General features: G+C 37.9%; 1 protein-coding gene and 1 long non-coding RNA gene across 3 annotated transcripts; one reads left to right on the top strand and one right to left on the bottom strand.

Moving 5' to 3' along the window:
• The first annotated feature begins 8,417 nt into the window (after positions 1–8,417).
• Positions 8,418–19,792, top strand: LOC111334997 (A-type voltage-gated potassium channel KCND3). Of its 2 annotated transcripts, none has more exons than XM_022940824.2 (3): positions 8,418–8,637; positions 17,633–18,765; positions 19,515–19,792. In XM_022940824.2, exons 2-3 carry the CDS (start codon positions 17,711–17,713, stop codon positions 19,678–19,680), a joined length of 1,221 nt encoding a protein of 406 aa, XP_022796559.2. In that variant the 5' UTR covers positions 8,418–8,637; positions 17,633–17,710; the 3' UTR covers positions 19,681–19,792. The 2 variants fall into 2 exon arrangements, with proteins under 2 accessions (XP_022796559.2, XP_022796560.2); XM_022940825.2 differs by lacking the exon at positions 8,418–8,637 and adding an exon at positions 13,804–13,953.
• Positions 19,674–25,066, bottom strand: LOC148729889 (uncharacterized). Its single transcript, XR_016001859.1, has 3 exons — positions 24,843–25,066; positions 24,650–24,759; positions 19,674–20,305 (listed from the first exon to the last, which is right to left on the bottom strand). It is a non-coding gene; the product is annotated as an uncharacterized LOC148729889 (long non-coding RNA).
• Between the last annotated feature and the right edge of the window lie 444 nt (positions 25,067–25,510).

Raw genomic sequence — 25,510 nt, 5'->3', positions numbered from 1 at the left:
AGACATCATCGAACGAACCTAGACGGCACTGTTCTTAATTTTTCTGAATTTTTGCTTCCTCTGCGGTGAACCCAGATAAGTCCATGTTTTTAAGAAAAGGATTCGATTTCAATTCAAATAGTAATTCCACCTGAACTCGCATGCTAATGTTTTCAATAAGGGAGAAAGATAAATTGCCTTTTTATCACCAAAATAAAAGAAAACAATTTTTCTTCATCACAAACGGACTTATTGTGCCACCCAATGAAAGGCGAACTATACATGAAGTCATGGTGTTGAATAGTCATGTCCTGAAAGTGGACGAATTCTGTTTCTTCTAATGGAAAGTTTTTTTAACACTGCGTGTACCACTTTTAAGTCTGGCTAATGCACTGTTCAGTTTATCAACACCTAGTCACCAGGTAAAGGTATTGCGAATACGTGTTCCGCCAATTTCACAAATTGGCAATGGTCCTTTCGTCTTGCTAATTGTTTCAAAACAATTAATGAATCCTATGGTTACTTTTTGATTCTGACCGTTAAATTAAGACGGTTAAGAACTTATGCAAAATTAGGACTGAATTTCATATAATAATTAAAAGTAAATTTCTTCAAACTAATGAAAGAAACTACACTCATTCTTAGCCGCACCTAAACTTCATAATAAAAGTTTTGCTTTTCAATGCACCTAAATAATCATACCAGGTGATTCTTACACTCTGGACTAATCGCACCGAAGCATTTGAATAAAACCTAATTATACGATATGGAAATTACGAAGAAAACAAACGGGGAACCGCCGCAGTTTGTTTCAATTTGTCTTAATTCAGCAGGCTCAAGAGGTTTATCAGTCAACGTTGTTCACATGTCTGTGAAGGAGGCAGCTACTTCAAAGGGAATGTTCTGTTAAAAATTTCTCTGCTCAAAAGGTATGATCGATTGAAAATAAGCTGTCAAGTAAAATGCACTCATAATCAGCTCTGAAATAATTTAGACATGGGAAGTCAAACAACACTTTAAAACGATAGTGATAGACATGGAAAACTAAGAAGCTACAACGTTTGATAGTACTGATAAAGCCGTCCTAAAATTGAATGAAATCCCTATAATTTTGCGACATCTCAGACACTGCCCACAGCCGGATGGTTAAAAGTACTGAACATTTACACTGATGAAAACGCGGCTGCATAACAGATTTACTCTAAAGTTTTTCTTTATCGCTACAGTAATTATATGAACAAATAAACCCTCACCGTCAGTCGCCATGATCGAATTAAGATTTTTTTGAAGCGGATTCGAAGGAACTAGTTGAAACAGAAAAGAAAATAACAGCTTTCTTGACGAAAGCAGGATGTAAATAATGAAAGGTTTGTTCAGTAAGTCACCGTATGCAAATTACACGAAGTAAAGTGTTTCTTTCTGTTACTTTTGTTGTAATAATAACACTAAACGATATGCATATTATGAATTTAAGTGTTGTCCTGAGTGGATAGTCAAAATTGTCATCTGCTTGCGACTGAGTGGAAGAAAAAAAAGAAAAAGGAAATTTTGGAAAACGAGCGATCTTTGCACTTTCAAACAGCTGACACTGGAAACTTAACATTTTTTAACATTCCCTTCACCTGCACCGAGTTCTTAATGATAATTGGCTAAGTGCTTCACATATTCCTAACACAACTTTGTTGACTTGGCGGTTACTGTCTATAAGTTATTGTGCACAGAAGAATATCTTTTGCTACACAAGAGACTTTGTGGCTGTAAGTATGAAAAAAAAAGGAAAAAAAATGCCTTCTCATTTGAAGAGCCTAACAACTTTTTTTTGCACTCAAAGAAGGCTTGTATGTTTGTTGTAACGCTTCAGAAGGAAGAAAAGTTAACGTAAATCTTAATGTTTTCTCAGTACCTATGTACATGACATCAGTATTTATCAAAGAATAACTTCCTGGCTGAATTCTGAAGAACCAAGTAATTAAACCAAATATGACCTCTGACAATATTTATGGTCCTTTGAACTGCATGATTGCTAATATGATCACCATGTAGTACACAGCGGTTAAAATGAAATCGGTTTTATTCACGTACCCAAGAGAACTAACTAAATAATTAAACACATGCTGTATATATGCAGGTCTCGAGGGTATTACATCACACCATCACGCCTCACATTACATCGCGCATATTTCATGCTCGTTGGCATCATATACACTACATTCCCTCCTTTCCTAAATGTTCAACATACAAATCGAAGTCTTTAAATTAAACCAGTCGCTCGATAAAAGGACAAGAAGTTGAAGATATTCAGTTCATATCATATTCAGTTCATATTCAGTTTATATGGCTTTATAACGATCGGGCGGTCTTACAGTCCGGGTCGACCTCCGAACAGGCCTTCCCACTCCGGTATTTTCATTGTCTGGGAAATGCCTAGGTTGTTCTTGAGAATCTTCAGACGTTCCAGGAATCTCTTTTGGCATCGGTACGACTATCGTCTCTGAAATTTTGCTTGCCCCTGGGTCATCCACTCGTACTGCAGAACCTGCCTGTACCACTTGGTCTTCGTTGCCATTGGATACATCTCCGTGCTCGTTATACTTCTTTACAAACACAGTGTTTCTTTTCAGTTCAATGCCAGTCTCGTTCCTAAGCGTTACCTCTGACCCCGTCTTATGAACAACCTTAAAGGGATCAGGATTAAAGTTGGTAGACAGCTTGTTGGTTTTCTCTGCTTTCACCAGAACCGTGTCGCCAACACTTATGCTTTTGGGCGTGGCACCCCTCTTAAGGTCAGCATAAGCTTTTCCCTTTAATTTACTTGACCAATCTCGTTCTTGCACTTCCTCACCTGGCACACCAACTGTCTCTCTCTTTAACTCTGGCAGCTTGGATCTCATTTCGGGACCAAACATCATATAACAGGGTGTAGTCCCTGTCGTCGTTTGCGGAGTGGATCTGTACGCCGTCAACCATACCAGCAACTCAGTTCTCCAGTTCCTTCCTTCCAAATGTGCGATCTGTATGCATTTCAATAACGAGCGATTCTGGGGTTCCACCTCTCCATTGGCTTGTGGCCACAATGGAGCCGTTTTCCGGTGTTCGATACCATTCGTACGTAAAAAGGCTTTAAACTCGTCAGACACGAATTGGGGGCCATTATCTGTCCTTAGCGAGAATGGAAAACCAAATCTTGCAAACATGGGTGCAAGTGCTTCGATGACCTTGGAACTTGTCGTAGACTTCATTATAGCAACCTCTAGGAATCGACTATAGTAATCGACCACCACCAAAATACTCTCTCCTGTGGGTAGGGGTCCTAGAAGATCTGCTCCACAGTGCTGCCAAGGGGCACTTGGAGGAAAAATGTGAGACATCAGCTCCGGGGGGTCAAATCCAGAAGTGACCTGGCAGCCATGACAAACTCTACAAAACTTCTCAACGTCTTTGTCCATTCTTGGCCACCAAACTTTACTGCGGAGACGATACTTCGTTTTGACTATACCCTGGTGCCCTTCGTGTGCTAACCGCACCATCCTGTCGCGCAAGAGCCTGGGAACCACAATCCTCGTGCCTCGAAGCAAGAGTTCACCATACAGACATAATTCGTCCTTGACCTGTGCATACGAGGGAAGTATACACTGGTCCCAGTTCCCTGTCTTAACACATTTCTTCACCTGGGTCAATTCCTCGTCATCATAGGAAGCTTCCTCAATCTCTCTAGGTGATAGAGCAACGGGTACACAGTCCTCAACAATTGCTCTAACATAGTCATACTCCTCTCCATGGTCCACGTGATTCGAATTCAAGCAGGACAACGCGTCTGCTATATTAGTCTTTCCTGGGCGGTACACTACTTTAAAATCGTACCCTTGTAGCCTTAAGACCCATCTCTCTATCCTGGCGCAAGGTCTCGAAGTACTGGAGTAGATACGCTCCAGAGGCTTGTGGTCGGTCTCCAACTCGAAGTCCTGTCCAGAAACTTACATGTTAAACCGTTTACATGCCCAAACCAAGGCGAGCGCTTCCTTCTCCGTTGGGCTATAGCGCCATTCGACGTCAGTTAAGCTCCTTGATGCGTACGAGACAACTCTCCACATGCCTCTCTGCTGCTGGGTGAGAACTGCCCCTAAGCCAACTGGGGATGCATCACCAATGATTCGCGTTCTGCAGCCAACCTTAAAATAAGCCAGTGTCTCTGCCTGGGTGATTAGACGCTTTAGTTCCTCAAAAGCTGCTTGTTGCTCATTTCCCCAGTGAAACACTACGCCCTTCCTGGTCAACTCTTGAATAGGCTTCGCTACGGACGCTACGTCTGGCATGAACTTGGAATAATACTGGACAATACCCATAAACGATCGTACTTCGCTTGCGTCTTTGGGAGGTCTTGCATCTCGAATAGCGGCTGTCTTCTCTTCGCATGGATTTATACCGTCACTAGTCAACTCATGGCCAAAGAACGTAAGCTTCGACAACCTAAACTGGCACTTGTCTCCGTTCACCGTCAACCTCACTTCACTCAACCTATCCAACACAGCAAAAAGACGCTTGTCGTGTTCCCCCACGTCACCTCCATGAACAAGAAGATCGTCCGCAATGTTGGCAACCCCAGCACAACCCCTTAACACGTCTCTGATGATTTGCTGATATTTTTCTGGTGCCGATGTCACCCCAAACATCAACCGCTTGTACCGATACAGCCCTCGCTGCGTGACGAAAGTAGTGATGTGACGACTTTCCTCGCTGAGCAGGATCTGGTGAAAACCCCACTTGAGGTCAATATTGCTAAACATGGTACTTCCATTCAAGTCATGTAACAGCTCCTCGATGGTTGGAATTGGATGCCGCTCCCTGAAGATTGCTTCATTTGCTCGGCGCATATCAACACAGACCCTCACGTCACGGTCACCTTTGGAACAACCACCAATGGCGATATCCATCTTGAAGGCCCTTCTGGCACTTTCGCTATGATTTCCAGCCTCAAAAGTTCATCAAGCTTTGCATCAACCTTCTCTCGCAACCCAAAAGGAATCCTACGTACATGCTGCGCTACAGGCTTCACTGACTCATCAACATGCAGTTTTAACTCGTAACCCTTCAAAAGACCAACACCACTAAATAACTCCTTGTATTTTTCTCTAACGCTGCCGTCTGGTCGTCCTCCGTCAACACTGTTTGCCTGAAATGGACCAACACGTAGCATGTTCAGCACCTCGGCAGTTTCGCGACCCAACAGCGTACGATCACCGCCTTCAACCACTATGAAGTCAGCCTTACTTCCGTCTTTAAACTCACACCCAGCTTGCGTGACATCTGCTGTAAAAGTTCCTAGGGTCGATAAAGGTTCTACGCCACCATAAGCAAAAATTTCTTTCGCAGACTTCCTATACATCCTATACACTACAAACCACAATCTTATATCGAAAAAACTGCCATGTTTGACGCTAAGCTGAGCGAGAAATTTTTGCAGGAGTTTTTATGTCTGCTTGCAATTTACTCATCGTGACATTGCCGTTGACATTGAAAAATGCGAAAATATTTTGATTTTTTTTATTGATTTCTATCTCCACCACGTAAACTAAAAATAATAATACAACTACTGAAAAAAAAAAAATAAATAGAAACAGGGCAAGAGAGATTAACCAATGCCATGCCCTGATTGATTTTGACGCAGATATGTGTCATACATTTGAAAGCTGTGGGAAGTATTAAGTAGTAGGATAAACAAATCAAAACAGAAAATGACAATAATGAGAAAATTCGAGTTAGGAAGAAATGAACACAAATAAGACACATGATTGATACACATACGCACAAAGTAAAAACATAATTAAACTGATACATATATATGCGTAGCAAAGTGGGAAAGTATGATCAACAAAAGTTTCAATACTCAAACGCTAATATTGTAAAAGATGATGTTTAAAAGTTTTTTTTTGAATATATTTTTTGATCATTAAGCATAAAACGTTCTGATTTGAGATTCATCTGAGGTAATAATCAAAGCTCTAGCAAAGTAGGAAAGTATGATCAACAAAATTTACACTACTCTAACGCTAATATCGTGAATGACGATGTTTAAAAGACATTTGTTAAGTATCTTTTTTATTATCAGGCCTGAAACGCTCTAAATTGAGATTCATCTGAGATAATAATCAAAGCTGTAGCAAAGTATGATCAACAAAAGCTATACTATTGATACGTTAATATTGTGAAAGATAATGATATATTTCTTAAATACATTTTTTTATTATTAGGCTTAAAATGTTTTGATTTGAGATTCACTTGAGGTAATAACAAAGTTCACTCAGTAAACACTAAATTTGTGTTGCTGTCGGTTTCTCTCTTTCTTGCTGAATCACCGTGCAAACTCACTGTTTAACATGAGGCGTGAGTAGTCTAGTGGTCAGTGCGCTGGATTCTGGGTAAGACGACCCGGATTTAAGTCCTGGCTGGGGCTTGACGTTGTGTCTTTAAGCAAGACACTTCACTCACATTGCTTCGTCTTCTCGGATAGGACGTAAAGCCGGAGGTCCCGTCTCTTGCATCTTTCAATTAGTTAATTTGGTTTGGCAGGGGACGTTAAAGAACCCAGATCACGAGATTACTGTGAGGTGGTCTGGCCTGTTCACTGGGAATTGAGGGAAGGAGGGATCGGTAAAAATTTTTCTTTTGTTGATTGTAAACTGCCACTGGCAGTCTGGAAAAGCCCCCCGCACAGTGTTGTAAAACGTATTAGATCATTACATGGTAAATGCGCTATAGAAATTGATAAAATTATTAATTATTATTAATATAAATAACGTCCAAAAAATACTGACCGTGGTTACATCTGGGCGCCTTCAGCATGCCAGGACTCTAGCACACCGTTGAGGCGTCAAGTTTCGTACATAGTATCAGCCTTTTATGAAAAATCCTACCAAAGCGTTGAGTCACCACCAAAAACAAAGAAACAAATGAAGAAAAAAACAAATAAACAAACAAGAGATTTCTAATTTTGAACATAGTTATTGGTAGAGATTAAAAAAGATTATGTAATTGCGTTTTAAAGTGCGTCCTGAAAATAATAATAATAATGATAATAACAATAATAACAAATAACTAAAAAAGAAGTCGACCAATGCCGATGTAGGGTAACAATTTAGATTTCTAGCTTTTCAAAGTACATGTCATACGTACGGATCAGTTCATTATTTTTATCGTCCAAAAATCAAAACGTGATGCATATGTATTTCGTCTGATTTTGATTAGATGTTTTACTTGGGAACTAAAAATACACTCTAAAAGTTACTTCATTCTGTGTTGGTATTGGTACGGCCTTGCCATTATCAGGATATCTAGCAAGCATGAATCAGAGCCCTGTCCGTTTTTTTTCGACCATGCGTCATCTGGTCTATGCAATTTATTCCCATGCTACTTTCCAGTTCACTTGTGAGGGTCAGTTGGTTATTCTTTATCATTTAGAGGTTAAAAATTATTATTCAGTTTTTTTAAGACAAAAAGTTAATTCGATAAGAGAGAGAGGGCACTGAATCTGCAATTTCTTCAATTGCATGTGACTTCTAAGGATCAGCTAGTATAATTATGCTTTTAAAAATTGTTATTTTCTCCTTGAAGCCTGGGTAATTTACTATAACCTGCACCTAGAAATAAGTAAATACTAGAGAAAGAGATTCCAAAAATAAGACAAAAAACATCAAGTCAAAGAAGAATAGAATCAAAATATGGTGGAAAAGCGCCAGTTATGTAGACATCACATGTATAGACTATTTGTGGCGCCTCAGAGTATCTTAGAAATCACCAAAAAACAAGAATATTGATTGGTTGAAAACCTATTTAACGTTAATACCTTTATTTGAATAAGAATATTTAGAAGGCGTTTGGGCATTCATTGCACCCGGTATGAGATTAGAAGAAACAAAGACATCTAATTTCTTAAGATTTATTGCCCTAACAGGATAATATATTGATGTCTTTGGCAAGTAAGTGAAAGACTTGTCAACTTTCTAACAAAAGAGGCTTCGGTATTGTCAATTTTTCAAATTAATACCAAAGGTTCCGAATGAACTACAGAAGAGCTCGTTTGACAGCTCAAATCGACAGTTAAGGGAATATCCTTGATATTATGGCAATTATCATCGTCCTTTCAAGCTCTAAATCGATGAACTAATTTTTATCCTTTGCATTTCGTATGGATATTAAGAATTATACTTTGCAGGATCAAATATAATCTTTGCTTTTTTAATTAAAACGCCTCTGAGGCTCTTAGTATAGCTTAATTCCAGGTTCAAATCTGAGAGGAAAATTTCCGACACAGAATGGTCGGTAGTTTACTTAAGAGAAACAATAATAATATGTTCTATGGCCTATATCATCAAAATGTACTGAAGGAAATTAATGTCAACAAACATTCACAGCAATATGTTATTACTTCCTCCATAGAAGTTTTCTTTTCGGGCAACAAATGGGTTCCACGCAACTGTATCAGCCAATCAGAGGACTTTACATTTATCTTACATATGCAGGGCCACTTAAGACAAATTCTAATCTGTTTGTGTTCAGTAAGGTTTTCAATAACGCTCTGCTTGGGTGAAGTCAAGATGTCGACGATCAGATTTGCGTTCGGAATGTCTGGCTTTGCGTAAATGTCTCGGGTACATTTTTAAGGTAAGAAATCCTTGTTATTACAAAATGCCGACGAAAGGGCCATAATATTTGAGGATTTTGTTAAACAATAAGCATCGTCTCTTGTCCGTCAAAACTAGACTAATTAAAAGGCAAAAGGACCACTGAAATATTTTCCCACAACGATGCATTCTTTAGATAAAAGCAGACGCGGAACTCATTTACCAAATGACATTCTTTACTAGTTTGAAAATGTAACAGAACGTTTTTCAGATTCGATTTAAGGGCAAGAGCAAGCGGCAAGAAGTAAAATTTCTGACGAAGGAGAATCATAGCTTGAATTTTTTGCCTGACAATTTAAAAGTACGAATTTCTCTTGCCTGGCCATAGAATGCGATCTCGTCAGCCAAGGTTAATAACCGACTTTAAATTTTAATTTTTTTCTATGACAAGGAATGTTTCTGTACTAAAAAAAACAGTGAGCGGTCGAAATTACGATTAGCTAAGACGAAGTGCACGCTTTCTCGCATAACGCAAATGCAACAAAATGTATTCTGAGTACTACGCGTGTGAAAATCAGCGTAGTCAGAGAATGAAATTTCAATACCAAATTAATTTTACTTAGAAATAGGGATATTTCTCTTTACAAATGCGTTTAAAGGATGTGGAAATAAAAGAAATTCAAATTCGATAAGGAATTTATAATCTGATGTCTGAAAGAAATTTGCATGTGCCACATGAGAAAGTGAAGTGACAGTTGATCATAGATTTCAGAAAGATGGATATTGAAACTAATTGCGAGAAAAATGTCATATAAACTAACTCAAATGTCCAGTCTTATCGGCCCTGATCGGTAAAGCCAATCATAAGAACAGTTCAGACTATCAGATATTGTCCGTAGGCGGAAAGGCTTTCACTTTAGAGAAGTTTCTCACGGAGAAAATCATTAAAAACTGCTATTGATCAAAACTCTCAGTAGATACCCACAGAAAATATAATGCTACTAGTTCGTAGGGCGAGAAATTGGTTGTAGTTTTCATTACACGAGGGTACATGGTACAAGAATTCAGTTATTTGTTTTTTTTTCTCACTTGTTTTCCCAAAACCTTGACTGACGATACAATATCGAACTATTGTTCATTGCTTTTGTCAAAGATAAGCAAAACCACTATCTGTTAGGCGAAAATCCAATTAAAGTGGTCTCAATTGAAAACACTTTAGTGGAAGAGAAGTCAGAGAAATTTATATTTCAACGGGAAAAGACTAACAAGAAGAAACTATTCCTGGTAAGCGAGTTAAGTAAGAAATCGTGGTTGCACTTTTGTTATTACAAAGTCAATACCCTTCAAGGAGTACAAAATTTTTCTAAACATGAAATGAATCTTAATTATCGTGCACGATATTGTGAGTCAAACAACCACCCGCACAGAGTTTTGAATACATGAATTCATTTCGTTGTTTTTATTTTTGAAGCCCACTAGCACGGATCATATCGCTTACACTGAAAGTTTCATTTCTCGCTCACAAGTCTACAGAAGAGGTCAAATTGACCTCTTATCTTATATATTTATTCATATATTTATTCTATCTCATTTATCACTTTCACGGGTTCATTACGAATCAACTCAACGGCCTGCTCTCAGTTGGCTTGTTAGCTCAATTGGTTAGAGCGCTGCACTAGTATCGCAGAGGTCAGTGGTTCGAGTCCCGTACAGGCCTGATTTTTTTCAGGTCTGAATTTCGCTATTGCTTAAATAGCGCTATCTACTGCGAGGATCGTGCATCATACGTATCTTCATTATGTTGCACCTTATATTAAGCGTTAAATATTTGCTTCCGAATGCTCATTTTCGAGAACATGAGTTCACATAACCTGGGAAGATGTTGACATTATACCAAAATGAAACTGTGGTTGTCACATTATGTTCATGTATTTCAGAAAGTTGCGAAAGTTTTTGCATGGGCTCTGAATCCGACAAGTAGAGAAAAAAAATATATACATATTCTTAAACTTGATTTGAATGTATTTCAAAGAGCGCTCAACTCTTAGAGGAGCATTGTTATAATAAACTGGTTCAAGACTTCAGAGGTAGTTCATCGTTGAAATTACCAGATGAGTGTGGTCATATTTTTGACCATACGAAACAGAGCTGTCGTAATAAAACGATGAACTACCTCTGAAGTCTTGAACCAGTTTGTTATAATTATATATATATGTATATATATTTAAATGGCGAAGCTCATCATTTTAGTTGTGATTTGAGCACTCTCGCATGGCAACATGCCTACACTTGGTCCCACAAGTGTAGCGCCCAGGCAATAGTTTATTCCAGAGCTTGGCCCAATGTCTGCACTGCACTGACGAGACCCACATAGGTCGAAACAGTGTGCACCCTGTCTGCAGTTATATATATATATATATATATATATATATATATATATATATATATATAACTAACTGCAGACAGTACTGTTTCGGCCTTCTGGGCCTCATCAGTGCAGTGCTAAGGCTAGGATGGGGGAGAACCGAGACGGTCACCCCAAACGACCCAACCTTTGTGGTATCGTCTAAGCCATGCCAGAGTGCTCAAACTAGAGTAAACCAGCGAGCATGCGCAATTGCAACGGCAATGACTCATCCTAGATAGAGTGCTCAATTTGGACATGAAAGCAAAGCTTTGTATGCCAAAGAGCTATATATATATATATATATATATACATTTTAAGTTTTGAAAAGATACATATATACATAACTGCAGAAAGTACTGTTTCGGCCTTCTGGGCCTCATCAGTGCAGTGCTGATGCTAGGATGGGGGAGAACCGATATGGTTACCCCGAACGATCCCACATTTGTGCTTTCGTGTGAGCCATGCCAGAGTGCTCAAACTAGGAAAGCCTAGTGAGCTATGCTATGACTCTGAAAAAGCAGCTTGAATATTGTCGGCGTAATAGATGTGTACATTCAAACTGGATAATTTGAGACGAGCCAAAAGAACTATGAAAACGTACGAGTAGGTATATAATTGTATTGCAGAATTTAGTGAAATCTTTTGCCACATAATTAATGTGTAGAATGTCTTGAATTGGATCGAAGAAAAAGTAGCAAAACAATCGGCTAAGTTTAAGCAAAGAGATTGCACATTGTATGCAATTATTGAAGCAATAACCATAGAATAAACGTGGGTGGGAAGCTTCCTTCGATTTAAAACACAAGGAAGTGCAAAAATGAACGAAAGAGGTAAAATAATATTTCCCAAACGAGACCTAAGACAAGGAGAAACCTTCGAATATCTTTAGGATAAGACCCGTAGTAGTTTTCAGCGTTTCAATGATCAGCTAGCGATAAAAAAATGAAAAAAATATAATGGATCGTGGGAAGATAAATATATCAAGAAACGAAAAAGCTTGAATACAGATTATCCATTGTCTCAACATACAGTCGAACGTTTCTTCAATACTGAAAACAATCAGATTAGAAAACCGAACGAACTTATATCGTTAGGATTGAGGACAGCTCTTACTTAAGGGAGCTATGACTGAGTGCGAATCGAAAAGTTTTCTTTGGTTTCCACATGAAATATCTAATGTTTGAGTTTCAGACCACATGTTAGTCTAAAATCATTTCAATATACGATAAATTTCCAGAAAACTGGATTGATTTGGTATCAATTCTAACGCGGTATTCGGCTGAACTTTATTAGAGATATTATCATCAGTACAGCTAGCCTGCATGTTATGCTAGTGCTCGCGAAATGGAAAATTTAACAAAATTTTCAAATTTAACAAATTTGTTAAATTTTCATTTCGCGAGCACTAGCATAACATGCAGGCTAGCTGTAGAAAGAAAAGATACGTTCCCATTGGTAAAATAGCGAAGAACAAAAATTAATTGGTTTTTTTTGGTACGGTAAAAGGTTGTAAAAGGCGTCTGACTCATGTTCCTTAGGAATCTTTTTAATAGCTTCATTTATTCATTTTCATGGGAAATTGACATTTGCAACGCTTCTCGTAAGTTAATTTCCGCCGAAGGGAGACAGATCGTCAACGGAAATAATCAATTAGAAAACATGCTTGTTTCTGAATGAGCAAAAACAACGGGCTTCAAAAACAAGGGATGTCTGAGTGTCTAATACAAAATATTCTATGTTTAGAAATCCTTAAAAGAACTTTGGCAAACTCTTAATGCGGAATTACTGCTTCCTCTCCACTGAGATAATTAGGCTATTGTTCCATTTCACAGACACTTTATCACCGTGAAAATATTATAATTTATTTCGCATCTTACGAGTGGTAATATAGAGGTTGTGTATCGCAGTACCCGAATGAAAACGGTACCCGTAAATAGATTATTTCAAATTTTCCAAGAATAATTTATTTGAAAAAACCAATTCGTTACGTTTTCTCTTAAGCAACAAAAGACAATATTGTCAATTTTTTTCTCGAGAGACAATGAATATATGAAGATCATATATTTTGAACTGCGGTATTAGATACGTATGATGCACGATCCTACTGCGAGATACGTATGATGCACGATATCTACTGCGATCGAGGATCGTGCATCATACGAAATTTTTTCTCGTGTATAATGAAAATGGCGATAGCTAAGTTTGAATATGATTACTATGTTTTATCACATTAAGTAAAGGATTACTCTTTCACAAATGTAAGAACTTATTAAGAAACAGATTCGCGGTAGTATGTGCAATTAAATTTCCATACTGAACCGGAGTTTTTCCTCTTCTGAGCTGCGGAGCTCTTCAGATAAAAAACTCTTCAAAATACACTGCAGACATAAACTTCTTAAATTTATTATAGAAACGTTCAATTAGGCAAAAAAGGCACAGTGGCAATTTACATTAAAGGTTCAATTTCGCTGAGGTTAAAAAACAAATGAGCCTCAAATATGAATGAATATCATGAATTCATAAAAATTTGCTTTGAAGTTGCCGGAAGGCGAGATATTCTGCCAGTGCAATAATGTGATGCTAAACACCATAAGGTTCCGGCTTGGATTACGCCCATTAGAAACATATAATACATATAAAATCTGGTTTGTTTTACTAATACTTACGAAACATAATATGGGAACATTCAATTGCAAGTTTTAATTCACATAATTAAAGAGAACGAAATTAAATAAAAATGCTTTTTAGATTTTAGTTTGGCTTAGCGCATACTCAGAACTCCATATAAAAGTTTAGCCGGAAATTGTCCAAATTTTCAGCTGGTGGTCGCTTTAAGTACCACTGGTGTTCGATTATCTCAGTAAATTCTAGACGTGAATCGTTTGGTTCGTCCCCGAAGTCAGCTCTGAGGGAAAAGCTTTTAACACTCAACTAGTGTCTTTAAGAAAGGTCAGTAATTTCATGTTAATGACTAGTTCCCAAATTCAAGCAGCAGTTTACTAGCTCTACTCTAGCCATTTAAAACAATAAAAATAATAAAAAAAAAGATTGTCGAAGGGAAGCAAAAATAATGTTTATTTAAAAAGAAGTCCATTGTTTTTCTCTTCATCTGCATAAACGATAGGAGCTGCCTTCTCAAACAATGTGCTTAGGATTAAAAGTTATTTCCACCAGGTTTGCTTGTTTTCTCAGTTTTCATTCGCTCAAAAACTTCAGTTTTTAACTGAGAAATCATCAGAGCAGTTTCCTTGAACTGCTGTTCTATTCAAAAGTATCTTAAAAGTGAAAGGTGTCGATGTTCACGCAGTTACCTCGAATAACGAATTTAATTTTCCTGACCCTTACATAATGCAAATATTCCCAAGAAAGAGCAAGTTTCCAGTCGTTCAAATTCAGAGCCAATTTCCAGACTCATTTTGCAAGATATTTTTAAAAATTTTGTTCTAGCAAATGTTCAAATACTTGACAAGACAGTACACGTAGTCATCTCTAAATTGAGCAGGAGGTCGGTGGCCTATTTAGTAGTAGAGAGCTTTGATATCAACTTATTGCTTAGAAAGCCTTCTTTAGCCCTGTAAACTGAACAAAACGCAACAGACAAAATATATGTTGTAGGCGCTATGGAAAGGAACTCCGGCAATCTTTTCCTAAGCTCCATTACCATCAGCGTGTGGAAGAGGTTGAAGGGAAGTATTTCATTGGTTTTCAAGCTGGTTAAAGAAATTTTGAATTACAGCTACAAGAGTATATCACATACGATTCGTATTTTGGAAGAAGTAAAACTTATGATGACCACAATAGATTGTGAAAAAATTCTGGCATTCTTTTTTATAACCTGTACCAAAGTAAGAAGATCATGTTTGGGTAATATCTCACCGCACTTTTGGCAAAGTACGTGATATCAAGCAATAACATCTGCAACCCAACGTCCTCATTTTGACATCTTATGGTGAACTCTGAGTTATAATGAGATTTTTGTGGCTCCTAGTGGAAAATTATTCAAACCACGCACACTACTTTGGGCATCCAAATTACAAAGTTTAATTAAAAAGTGTTCGAGAATTCTTTACGTATTGCCCTGTTATATCGTGTGCTAAACTATACTGTTGAAAAGCTTGTATCCTTATTAAGAGAGTCTGAAGACGACTGAAATGATAGACGTTTGATGGTCTTTCACGGGCTTCACTGGCCCACTCTTTTATTTCTCTTGGGTGAAGTGATGGAGAAATATCAAATGCACCCTGTTTGAAATCCAAATTATGTCATTATGCGGTTAAAGGTTAACCAAAACACCACCCTTGGAGGGATTATTTTCAAATAAAACGCACGAAAGCTAAAAAGGAACCGTTTTCTCTGGTTCTCCTTATAATTATGTAAACGTGATCAACTTGAATGTTAAAAATGCGAGGCTATGATGTTTAGTCATTTGTGAAGGATGAGGAATCCTCATACAACCCTTCACACTAAGTCTTGCAAATCATTTTTGAATAATAATTTGCTACCAATTAAAATTACCCTTAAAAACGCGAAAATCAAGCAAAAGTAACCTGAAAGGTCGTAGAAGGAAATAATTGAAACAGACTGCAATTGAATTCTAGGAAAATTTCAGGCTAAGTCAGTTGTTCAAGAATTGTTAACCGAACATCTCTTCTTTGACAAAAACAATAGACTAAATATTGGAGGAAAATGCGTTCCTTTAATCTTGTTGTTTGTAATTACTTCTCTCTTCAATTGACATTTCTTATTATACACAAAGATTTAGAGCCCACAACATTAGCCTGTGCTTATCAAAGGACTTTTGATACTGTCAATGAATCTTGGCTACCTAATGAGAACTATGAAAATGGAGTCATATTCTAATCATATTATCACATTACTTGGTACTCATTTGGCCCGGTTTAGCTAAAACAACTTACTTCCTCCTACTCTTAAATGATATAAAACAATAATTATTTTATTTTTCCAGAAATTCCCACTCTACAATATTTCATTTGGGATGAACTTTAACCAGCCGAGGCCTCAATTTTCTCTAATTAATGTGCCTCACCATTTCATTCTGCATAATTACATTTCCATGACGTTAAGACTGATATTTTTGGTATGAAAAAGTCACGAGAGTCCATTTTTCTCGACAGTATATTTTTTTTCGCGAAGTTCCTGTTGAATTCCTTTACTTTAGCGTTTGTCAATATTCCGTTCTTTAAAACCAATCACGAGCTTAAAATAATGAATAATGAATAATGATGCACAATTCACTTCCGCCCTGATAAACTTCCGCTAATCTTGAATGCCGATTGGTTACACGACATACATAACGGGTCACAATCCACAGAACTTCTATTATCAAATTTTGAAGAGAATTAGAGAATCGATTTCAGGTTACGTGTCATAACATGTGAACTCAAGGCAAAGAGGTTACATAACAAACGGTACGTAAGGATATAAACGTGTCACTTTCAACTTGGAGTGGCATGTAATGAGACTTACCGTAGTATTATTTTCGTTGTTTTCCAAAACGGCACAAAACAGCGCTGAAAGCGATGCAAATTCAACATAGATTTGCAATGCACTAGTTGCTGTGATAACAGCAAGATACCAAACGGAGAAATTCAATTGGAAATTATACATTCACTATTTTTATCATACTGTCAAAGTCTTAGAAAACATGTTTGAAATGTCCAGTTCATTGGTCACGTCCACGGTTTGAAGACACACGAGCATGTCTCACATTGAAATCAATGTCGTTCTTGTATGAAGACTGCAATTTCAAGTAGGACTAAAAAGTATGTTGACATTTTGCAAGTATTGGTCGCCATATATCAGAGACTTCCGTGGAATTATACTGTTTAATGATTTGTTTTGTCTGTTAATTTTCATTTGAATAGGAAAAAGTAGAAAATATTCCGTCAAGCAATTAGCCTCCGCGCCACTGTAAAAACCCAACAGACTGAAAAGGCGACAATAGAAATTCAAAATACTTTAGCTTTTAATTGAAGGTATTCCTATTGGTTCCTGAGAAAAATAGTTTGTTGTTAACAACGTATATCTTTGCTATGACTTATGAACAAGACACCACACAGGAAAAAAAAAGTTAATTTGAAATTTGAAGAAGTCTCACACTAGACACATGAAATAAACGAGTTTCCCACATCCTAGAAATAGTACGACTACTAGTAAGGGTTTCGATGGCATTTTTTTCAAGCAAAATTTTTATATAATGCTCAGCGTTATATCTTTAACAAAGGAATAAACTAATTAAAGAAACTGTAGTGCTGCGTCGGTGGGGATGGGGGGTGGGGGGTATCAAAAGATAATTTGATTTTAACAACTGAGTTGATAATGTAAATTGGCCACCGTGAAGAGTTTTTAAAGCTTCTGAGGCTGACGTTTCGAGCGTTAGTCGTCAAAGCGAATAGCGAAGCTTACAATTCCGCCGTTACAGACATTGAAATTAGAAAAAACTGCTTGAGGGCACGGAAATATACTTGGTTTAATTTCAATTTACGAACACTTTTGCCAATGCTCTCATGTGCGTGTCACATACAGTTATTTCGTAACCGCACGAAACAGTCCCTTCCTCGCCATTGTTGTTAATGCTATTTTTTATACGACTATGCCTTTATTGCAGATTAACCGCACGGAACATGCCCATGTCAAAAACATCAGTCAAAGATAACCTTTGCAAAGCTATCTGAAGGTTTGAGGAATGACACTCCAATCTAAGAACAGACACAGCAAGTTAAGAACAGAGAGACTAGACAAAAAGATCACAATCAATGTCAGCGGTCGGCGTTTTTGTACGTGGGATAGCACATTGAAAAAACATCCAAATACTTTGTTAGGAAGCGATGCGATCAAAGTGTACTTCGACGATGACAAAAATGAGTACTTCTTGGACAGAGACCCTCACATGTTTCGTTACATTCTCAATTACTATCGCGATGGAAAATTACATTACTCCTACGACGACTGCTTCGGAGCTTTCAACGAAGAGCTGAGTTTCTACGGAATCGACGTCGACAATCTAGACGAATGCTGCTGGGAGGAATGTTACAATCTCTCCAAGAAAATTTGCTCTAAAAATCAAGAAGTTTCAAAGTGTCCCTGCAGTGAGCTTGCTCCAAGAAAATCTTTTCTTCGAACATTTTTCTGGAATCTTCTCGAAAATACAGAAAATCCTTCTCGAGTGGGAAGATATATTCAAAGCTTTCTTGGCATCCTCATATATATCAGTGTTGTCGGTACAATCGTTGAAACCGAGAGATGTTGCAAAGATAAAACTTGCGAGGAAACCTATCCTCGCTTATTTTTTGCGGTGGATGCCTTCTGCATGATCGTTTTCACCGCTGAATACATCCTTAGACTCTACGCCTCTGACAACAGTCTTAAATTTATCAGAAATAAGATGAATATCGTGGATTTACTGGCAGTTGCGCCTTTTTATGTAATTCTTATATACAATAATCTCTTCCCGAACTCTTCGTCCGCGGTGAAGAACGCCAGCAGTCTGAATGTCCTGCGCATGCTCAGAGTCTTTCGCATTTTCAAGCTCTCACGTCATTCGAAACACATGAGGCAGATGGGTAGGGCTTTAAAGCGCGCCATTGTCGATCTAGGGTTCCTGTTCTTCGCATTTCTGTTGACAAACATGGTATTTTCAAGCGTGCTGTACTACATCGAACAAATGGAGGCAAAGAAGACAAAATTCCGGAGTATTCCGGACAGTATGTGGTACACAATAATTACTATGATGACTGTGGGGTAAGTTCTCTTCATTGTCACCTCTCAGTGAAAGATAAAAAATTATATTTCCTTTTTTCCTCATAAAAAAAAGTGGCCTCGATTTCTGAAGAGTCACCTTTCACCATCCCCACGGACGAACACGGCTAGGTACAGACGGCAAATTAAATAATTACTTTTTCGCTTAAAGAGAGACCTAACTTTGTGCTATACTCCTATCAAAAGGATCTGATCAAAAAATATTTTGCAGTACTTCAACCATGATTCGAAGTAATAATTTTTCCACTTGTTGCAATCCAATCCTTTATTTTGCTTCATCCTACAATTACTGCACATAACAACTCCTTCTATTATATATTCGCGTTTGACACACAGAATTCTATGAAAACTGCACACAACCGGAGATCACTCTTTAGTGTGTAAATTAAAATAGTGAAAAAAAGCTGCTTGGATAAAAACGCCCCTGCTTCCCCCAGCAATATGGCCGACATCACGCGACGTCCCGTGAAAAACGATCCATCGTCGGAGATGAATATCAAACCAATAACGATATCATTTTCTGGGCTGACTTCAAATTTGTGAGTTCGGTGTTAAGAGGATATTTCCGAAGTAGCCAAAGCTTCTGATTTCTTTTTTTTGTACTTATTCAAATCAAAAATAGTTCCCGTAGCAATGTATTGCACTTGTCTTCATTTTGAAAGTGAGCATTTTAAGCACACGAAAGTGGCTTTTTACATAAGACAACTGACCAAAATAATTTTCATTTTCAGGTATGGTGATATGGTTCCTATAACTAGTCTGGGAAAAATTTTAGGTTCTTTATGCTGTCTATCAGGTATAATCATGTTAGCGCTACCCATACCCATCATACAAGAAGGAAGCGCGGAAATCAGAGAGAAAGAACTACAAAAAGAACAACAGAAACAAAGCAAATAACAAAAACAGCAAGAATGAATATAGTAATCAACGATAAAATGACTCGAGGCGCTTACTACAGGCAACTGTCGAGCAGTGCAACGATGACAATGAAACGATATGGAACGGCGAAGGTGTTTGCATCTGGTATACTCTCTTGACAATTTGAGAAAAATTCAAGTCACATGGCGCCTTCACTGATTAAAACAGGCCTTATCTTTAAAATAAGCGTGTTATGAGTAAACCCGAGTGGCATTAAAATGAATATGAGAGAGACTGGGGAGAGCGGCTGACCACATGGCAATCCAAGTTACACAGACGTTCGCCTTCACTTCTTTCTCTTCCTGTTTTTTCATTTTCTTTTTCTTTTTCTACCTTATTTCGCGTTCGTGTCAAAAAAATTAATTGTAAAATTATTGAAAAGGCAGAATATTATTGAAGAACGGTTCAAAAGCAATTATGGCTAAGGAGGCCGGTGTTTTTAGTGTATGCACACCACAACTCGATAGCTGAGCACCGATGGATTATGTGAAACTAGATAATCTCGTTCCAGCTTCTCCATGTTGACCAGAGGGCATCGTTGGATAGCCTGCCACTGATGTCTTAAATCAGGTTTAATGCAAACGGTGCGGAATAATCTAGTTTTCTAAGAGAAGAAAATCAAACAACTATTTTAGTTTGTATTATGCGTAGGCACACTGGGTAAGTTTGATACTAACGTCATGCGTAACCAGCTTAAAATCATTAGTAACATGTATATATTGTTGAAACTTTGATGAAAAAGAAGAGAAATGCTCCTTCAGATAATATTCATGCTATGAAATGAAATATGAGGGTCTTGATGGAGTTTAACCATTAGCCGTAAAACGGCCAAAGAATGCAGCCGTTGGGCGTAAAATTTGACAAATTTTAACCGCTGGTCGTAAAAAAAGTTAACCGTGAAAACTTTTCCTTTCTGTAATGTGTCATTTTGGGTAAACCGTCGCCGTAGAATTGCCAAAACTTAATCGTTATCCGTAAAAGCCATTACTCCAATTACCAACAAAATAATTAACAAAACACACATATGGAGCTTGCATTTATAAAAAAAAAACAACAAAACAAAACAAAAACAAAAAAAAAAACATGTATTTATATTCTTGTGCCATGATTGGCAGGTTTAGAAGAATCTCTCAAACCCCCCGAGGCTTACGTTCGATCCGAGAACACGAAAGATCCACGCAAGCGAGGCAAACAAACAAACAAAACGATACAAAACATAATGAAAATAATAATAATAATAATAATAATAATAATACCAAAAAAAATAATAAAAAATAAAAAGAAACAAAACCTTCTAACTTTTATTTCGTGCCTCTTAAAGAGTGAGTTCCAGTCTTAATCCGGCGACACAATTTGCAAAGGTAAGGGAAAGGTGAGTAGGTGTCGCGTGGAGTACGAAGGCGCCGTGTTGTTTTAATTTCCTATTTTTTTGTTTTGTTATTATAATTATTATTTGTAAATGTAGTGGAACAAAAGCATCTTCATGTCTTAAAACGAAAAAAATTTTACCTTAAATATTTAGAAAGAGGGAGAACGCATGTACACATATTTGATTCAGATCTTCCATCCTATGTGTGTCGGTGTAAACAGCCGACAGATGCCATAAATATAGCAAAAAGTAAACACGACTTCACTTCTTTTTATGGTGAAACTACCCGAACGGTTAGAACACAGAATAAAAATATATCTAGTAAAGCAAACAATGAAAGCTTTTAGCGTTTCCAGACTGAGAATCTAAAACGTGCGCAATAGGAAGTTCTGCAATTTTTTTTCCGGAAGAAACACCTCATACCGCAGATTAATGCGTCTCGCTGAATGTAATTCAGTGATCTGCTTAAGCCACCATTGTACTTTAATCTTGTGGCTAAATTATTGGATCAGTTTCAGTATCTGAGCAGTTACACTTCTACCCCTCCCCTCCTTACCCATTAACGATTAACTGATAACTAGTTAGGGTTAATGTTGAGTTAGGGGAGGGGTGGGTCGCAGTTGCCCAGATACTTAGATTAATTGACAGTTATTCCATAAGCTGAAGCATAAGCTTGAATTGGTTCGTGTTTTGTGATGATGCATTGTGTTATCAACAAATTGTTTACAAATTACCAGCGAAAGAACATTACTAAAGCGTTGTAACTTAGTGAAGGTGAAAGCTTGATTGATCTTAACCATGATCAAAGCTAGGGCGAGAGAAGAAGATAGCAAACCGCTATTGCTTTCATCAACTGAGGGGCAACACATTGAAGAAGAGAGAAAGAGTACGTCGCTATGGTGCAACAGCATCAAGAGGTGGACATTTCTAATTATAACCGTAGTGGTCGGTTTGTTCGATTTGGTAACAGACTGGCAGAATTTCGTAAAATATGCGTCCCAGCCAGAAGACCTAAAGGAGTTCAGTTTAACCGTGGCTATACTTTATTTCTTCTTTTGCTGCTTTATTGGAGCAGGTATTTATTTCTGGGACGTTTGGTTGGCTTTCCGAGAATTTAAAGGTTATTTTGACGAGGAGATTCTCAGCCGAGATGCAAAATTGCGAGACTGTGTTTATAAAGAGAAAACGTATCTTTCGTTGGCGTCAATACTTCTGAAAGATTTTCCCTGTTTCTTTCTGAATTTCTTTATCATTTACTGCGACTCGCCTGAAAATGTCGATGAGCAAGCGTTTCACCTCGCTACTTGGCAAACACTGGCTCTCGTTTCGTCTCTTGTGAGCGTCATCGTTTCAATTGCAAGATTGCTCTGGCTTAATTGCAAGTATTTTAAAATTTTTGGCTGCTTACCAAAGAGCGCTGTGCTGTCATCTTGTTGTGTATGGTCGAACAGCCTACTAGCATACATGGTTTTAGCAGCCATGCTGCATTTTTTCTTCGGCCAGTTTGTTCCGGAGATCATTTCGTTTCAAGCTCGTCAGGCTAAGCTATCGAATGAGGAAAATCTTAAAATCGTACCCGTTATGAAGAAATTCACGATCACACTTCACCAAGTCTATCACTATGGCAACCGCACAACCTTTAAAGATCGGCGAATGGACGATACCCTGTTTAATGGAGTCTTCTCAAAGGACTTAAAAACAATGAAAGATGAGGGAGTCGTTGTAAAGCAAAAAAGGAAATGTTCTGATATCTTCTATCATGTAAAACCAGCGATCAAAATAAGTTACAAATGGAATCCCAAGAAAAACAACTTCAGAAAGTCGGCTACAGAGTACTATTGGCAGTGGGAAGGTGAAAATTGCTCAGCCATGACAAGTAACCATGGCGAGACTCTCGTCACTTTTTGTAAACCTGTTTGGTATGAAATCAAGCCAGTTTGGTGCAATTTTACGTACAGAATTGTTTACGACCAGCAGAAGTTTACAACTTTTTACAGTGTGGCAAATAGGACCCAGTCCACGTGCACTCCTGTTCGTAAACAATGGATCACTGATGTGCTTAATGAAACCGGTTCGTTAAGGAAGCAATTAAGTTATTGCGAGAAGGCGTCAAGGAAATAGAAACCGGTTTGGAAACCTGATATTTCTGTATGCTAGTGGTTACGGACCTAAAAATGGAAAAAGTGTAGTCAGGAGATGTCATGAGTTTTATAGAAATTGGTTGCCTCTGACTTTTGTTATTTTTGAAACAGACGTTTCGGCTAATGCTTAAGCCTTCATCAGTGATATGAAAAACGAAGATCGTTATCAAACTATGGCCAAACAGAAAGATCATTAAAGACCAGAATTGCGGAGCACAAAAAGGCAGTTGCAGGTTTTGACTTAAACTCCAAAGTCGCAAGCCATGTCCACCTTTTCGACCATACCATGGATTTCACAAACGTCAGGGTCGTTGGTTTCGAAACCAATTACCACGAGAGACTTTTCCTTGAAGCCTGGCAATCTACTTTGGATCTGAATGCGGGGAACGATCACATCGTACTTCCAGAAGCCTATAAAGACCTCGCGCGAGCATCAAATGCATAGTTACGCGCGCAAGCTTCGCTTCACGTTTTTAACTTTAAATAGCGTATGATAACGATCTTCGTTTTTCATATCACTGATGAAGGCTTAAGCATTAGCCGAAACTTCTGTTTCAAAAATAACAACAGTCAGAGGCAACGAATTTCTCTAAAACTCCTGGTTACGGACCTACTACTTAAATGGAACTTTAAATATCAAGAGGGATATAAATGAAGTTCTCGGATATCAATCGACTAGGACTACTGTTACTTTCCCATTCTCTCCTCCCTTTGCATTCCAGACGCCGTGCAGCAAGACGAAAATGACAAAGTTACTGTTACTTTCCCATTCTCTCCTCCCTTTGCATTCCAGACGCCGTGCAGCAAGACGAAAATGACAAAGTTACTGTTACTTTCCCATTCTCTCCTCCCTTTGCATTCCAGACGCCGTGCAGCAAGACGAAAATGACAAAGTTACTGTTACTTTCCCATTCTCTCCTCCCTTTGCATTCCAGACGCCGTGCAGCAAGACGAAAATGACAAAGTTACTGTTACTTTCCCATTCTCTCCTCCCTTTGCATTCCAGACGCCGTGCAGCAAGACGAAAATGACAAAGTGGGGTTGTCACGCAAAACATGCGTTACGATATGCCATTTAGCCGTGGTGGATTGGCAGAGAGAAATTTAATAACATGTCGAAATCTTTACCTTCGCGGCAATGTTTTCGGTGCCGATTTTAAAGCAGAACTAGTTCAAATGGATTGCTTGAAAACTTGCCCCTTTGGATACCCAGTGTTTTTCATCGAAGGCTAAAGGATCTCATGTAAACAGTAAATAGATTTGGGGGAATTATTTGTCGCTAAACATCAGTTTTTGTCACGCAATACCTGTGTTTCAACAGTGCTATTTTAGTGCCTGCTTGTTGCTTGGCAGCCGAGGTAAACGAGGGTCTAGTGAGCAAAGAGAAAAAAAAAACAGAAAAACAAAAGTTTTTCAACATTATATTGAGTTTTGGTTACCTTTGGTGCTTGCCCTCAGTTCAATTGTTACTTGATTCGAACGTCAATGATCTGGTCGTCAACGTGACAGTCTATGGTTTCCATCACTTGGCAAACCTGGCAATAATTTTCTGAGGAGATCCAGTTCAGTATAAATAAGATTTGTAGTGCGTTAGACAATAAAATATCGGGAAAATGGTGTATTTGTCCTCACTTTGATGTTTCTTTGTTTTCCCTGGCTGATGCAGTTTGTGATAGAAACGAGGACGACTCTTTGCCGTCGCTAGCCCATCGCAAAGTTGTAGTAAGAAAAAGCTAAAAGAAAAGTCCTCAAAGAGATTTTTGCCAGTGAATTTAACTCAAGACGACTCAATCCTGACAGAGAAGAGAAGGCACTTAGTCATGCATTGTAACTTAACCTCGGTTACAAATGGTAAAGTTATTGAGTAACGCAGGGTTGTTGTCTTGCGCTGAGTAACCACGCACTCTCTACAGATTGAGCGAAAGGTGCTTCTTTTACTTATCACTTTTTTACTTATTATAATATTATTATTATTAACTTATTACAAGATAACTTTTTTTATTTATTTTTCCATGAAAATTTATTTTTCCGCTTAAATTCGATTCCATCGAGTTTTCCTACCAATTTATAATTAATTAAGCCTTCATTCAAGAGCTACAAGGAGCCAAAATACAAGATGCTTTTCAGTTAACAATATACTGCGTGAAGATTACAAACCGAGAGAGAGGTGTTAAAATTGTAAGACGCAGTTTTGTCGACAAAGTTGTTATCAATTAACTAGGCGATCTTAGTTTTGCTGAGCAATCATGCCGGGGCGCTGAACTTATATCATCGCCATTGGCTTCCTGTTACCGAAAATA

This window comes from Stylophora pistillata, chromosome 5 (genome assembly GCF_964205215.1).
Source record: "Stylophora pistillata chromosome 5, jaStyPist1.2, whole genome shotgun sequence".
In the NCBI taxonomy this organism is placed as follows: Eukaryota; Metazoa; Cnidaria; class Anthozoa; order Scleractinia; family Pocilloporidae; genus Stylophora; species Stylophora pistillata.
This window is presented reverse-complemented; position numbering and strand designations above follow the sequence as displayed.

Coding starts and splice junctions, on each gene's coding strand:
- LOC111334997 (XM_022940824.2), top strand. CDS start 17,711: ATGACACTCCAATCTAAGAACAGACACAGCAAGTTAAGAACAGAGAGA. Junction 18,766..19,514: donor ATTACTATGATGACTGTGGG/GTAAGTTCTCTT, acceptor TTTCATTTTCAG/GTATGGTGATATGGTTCCTA.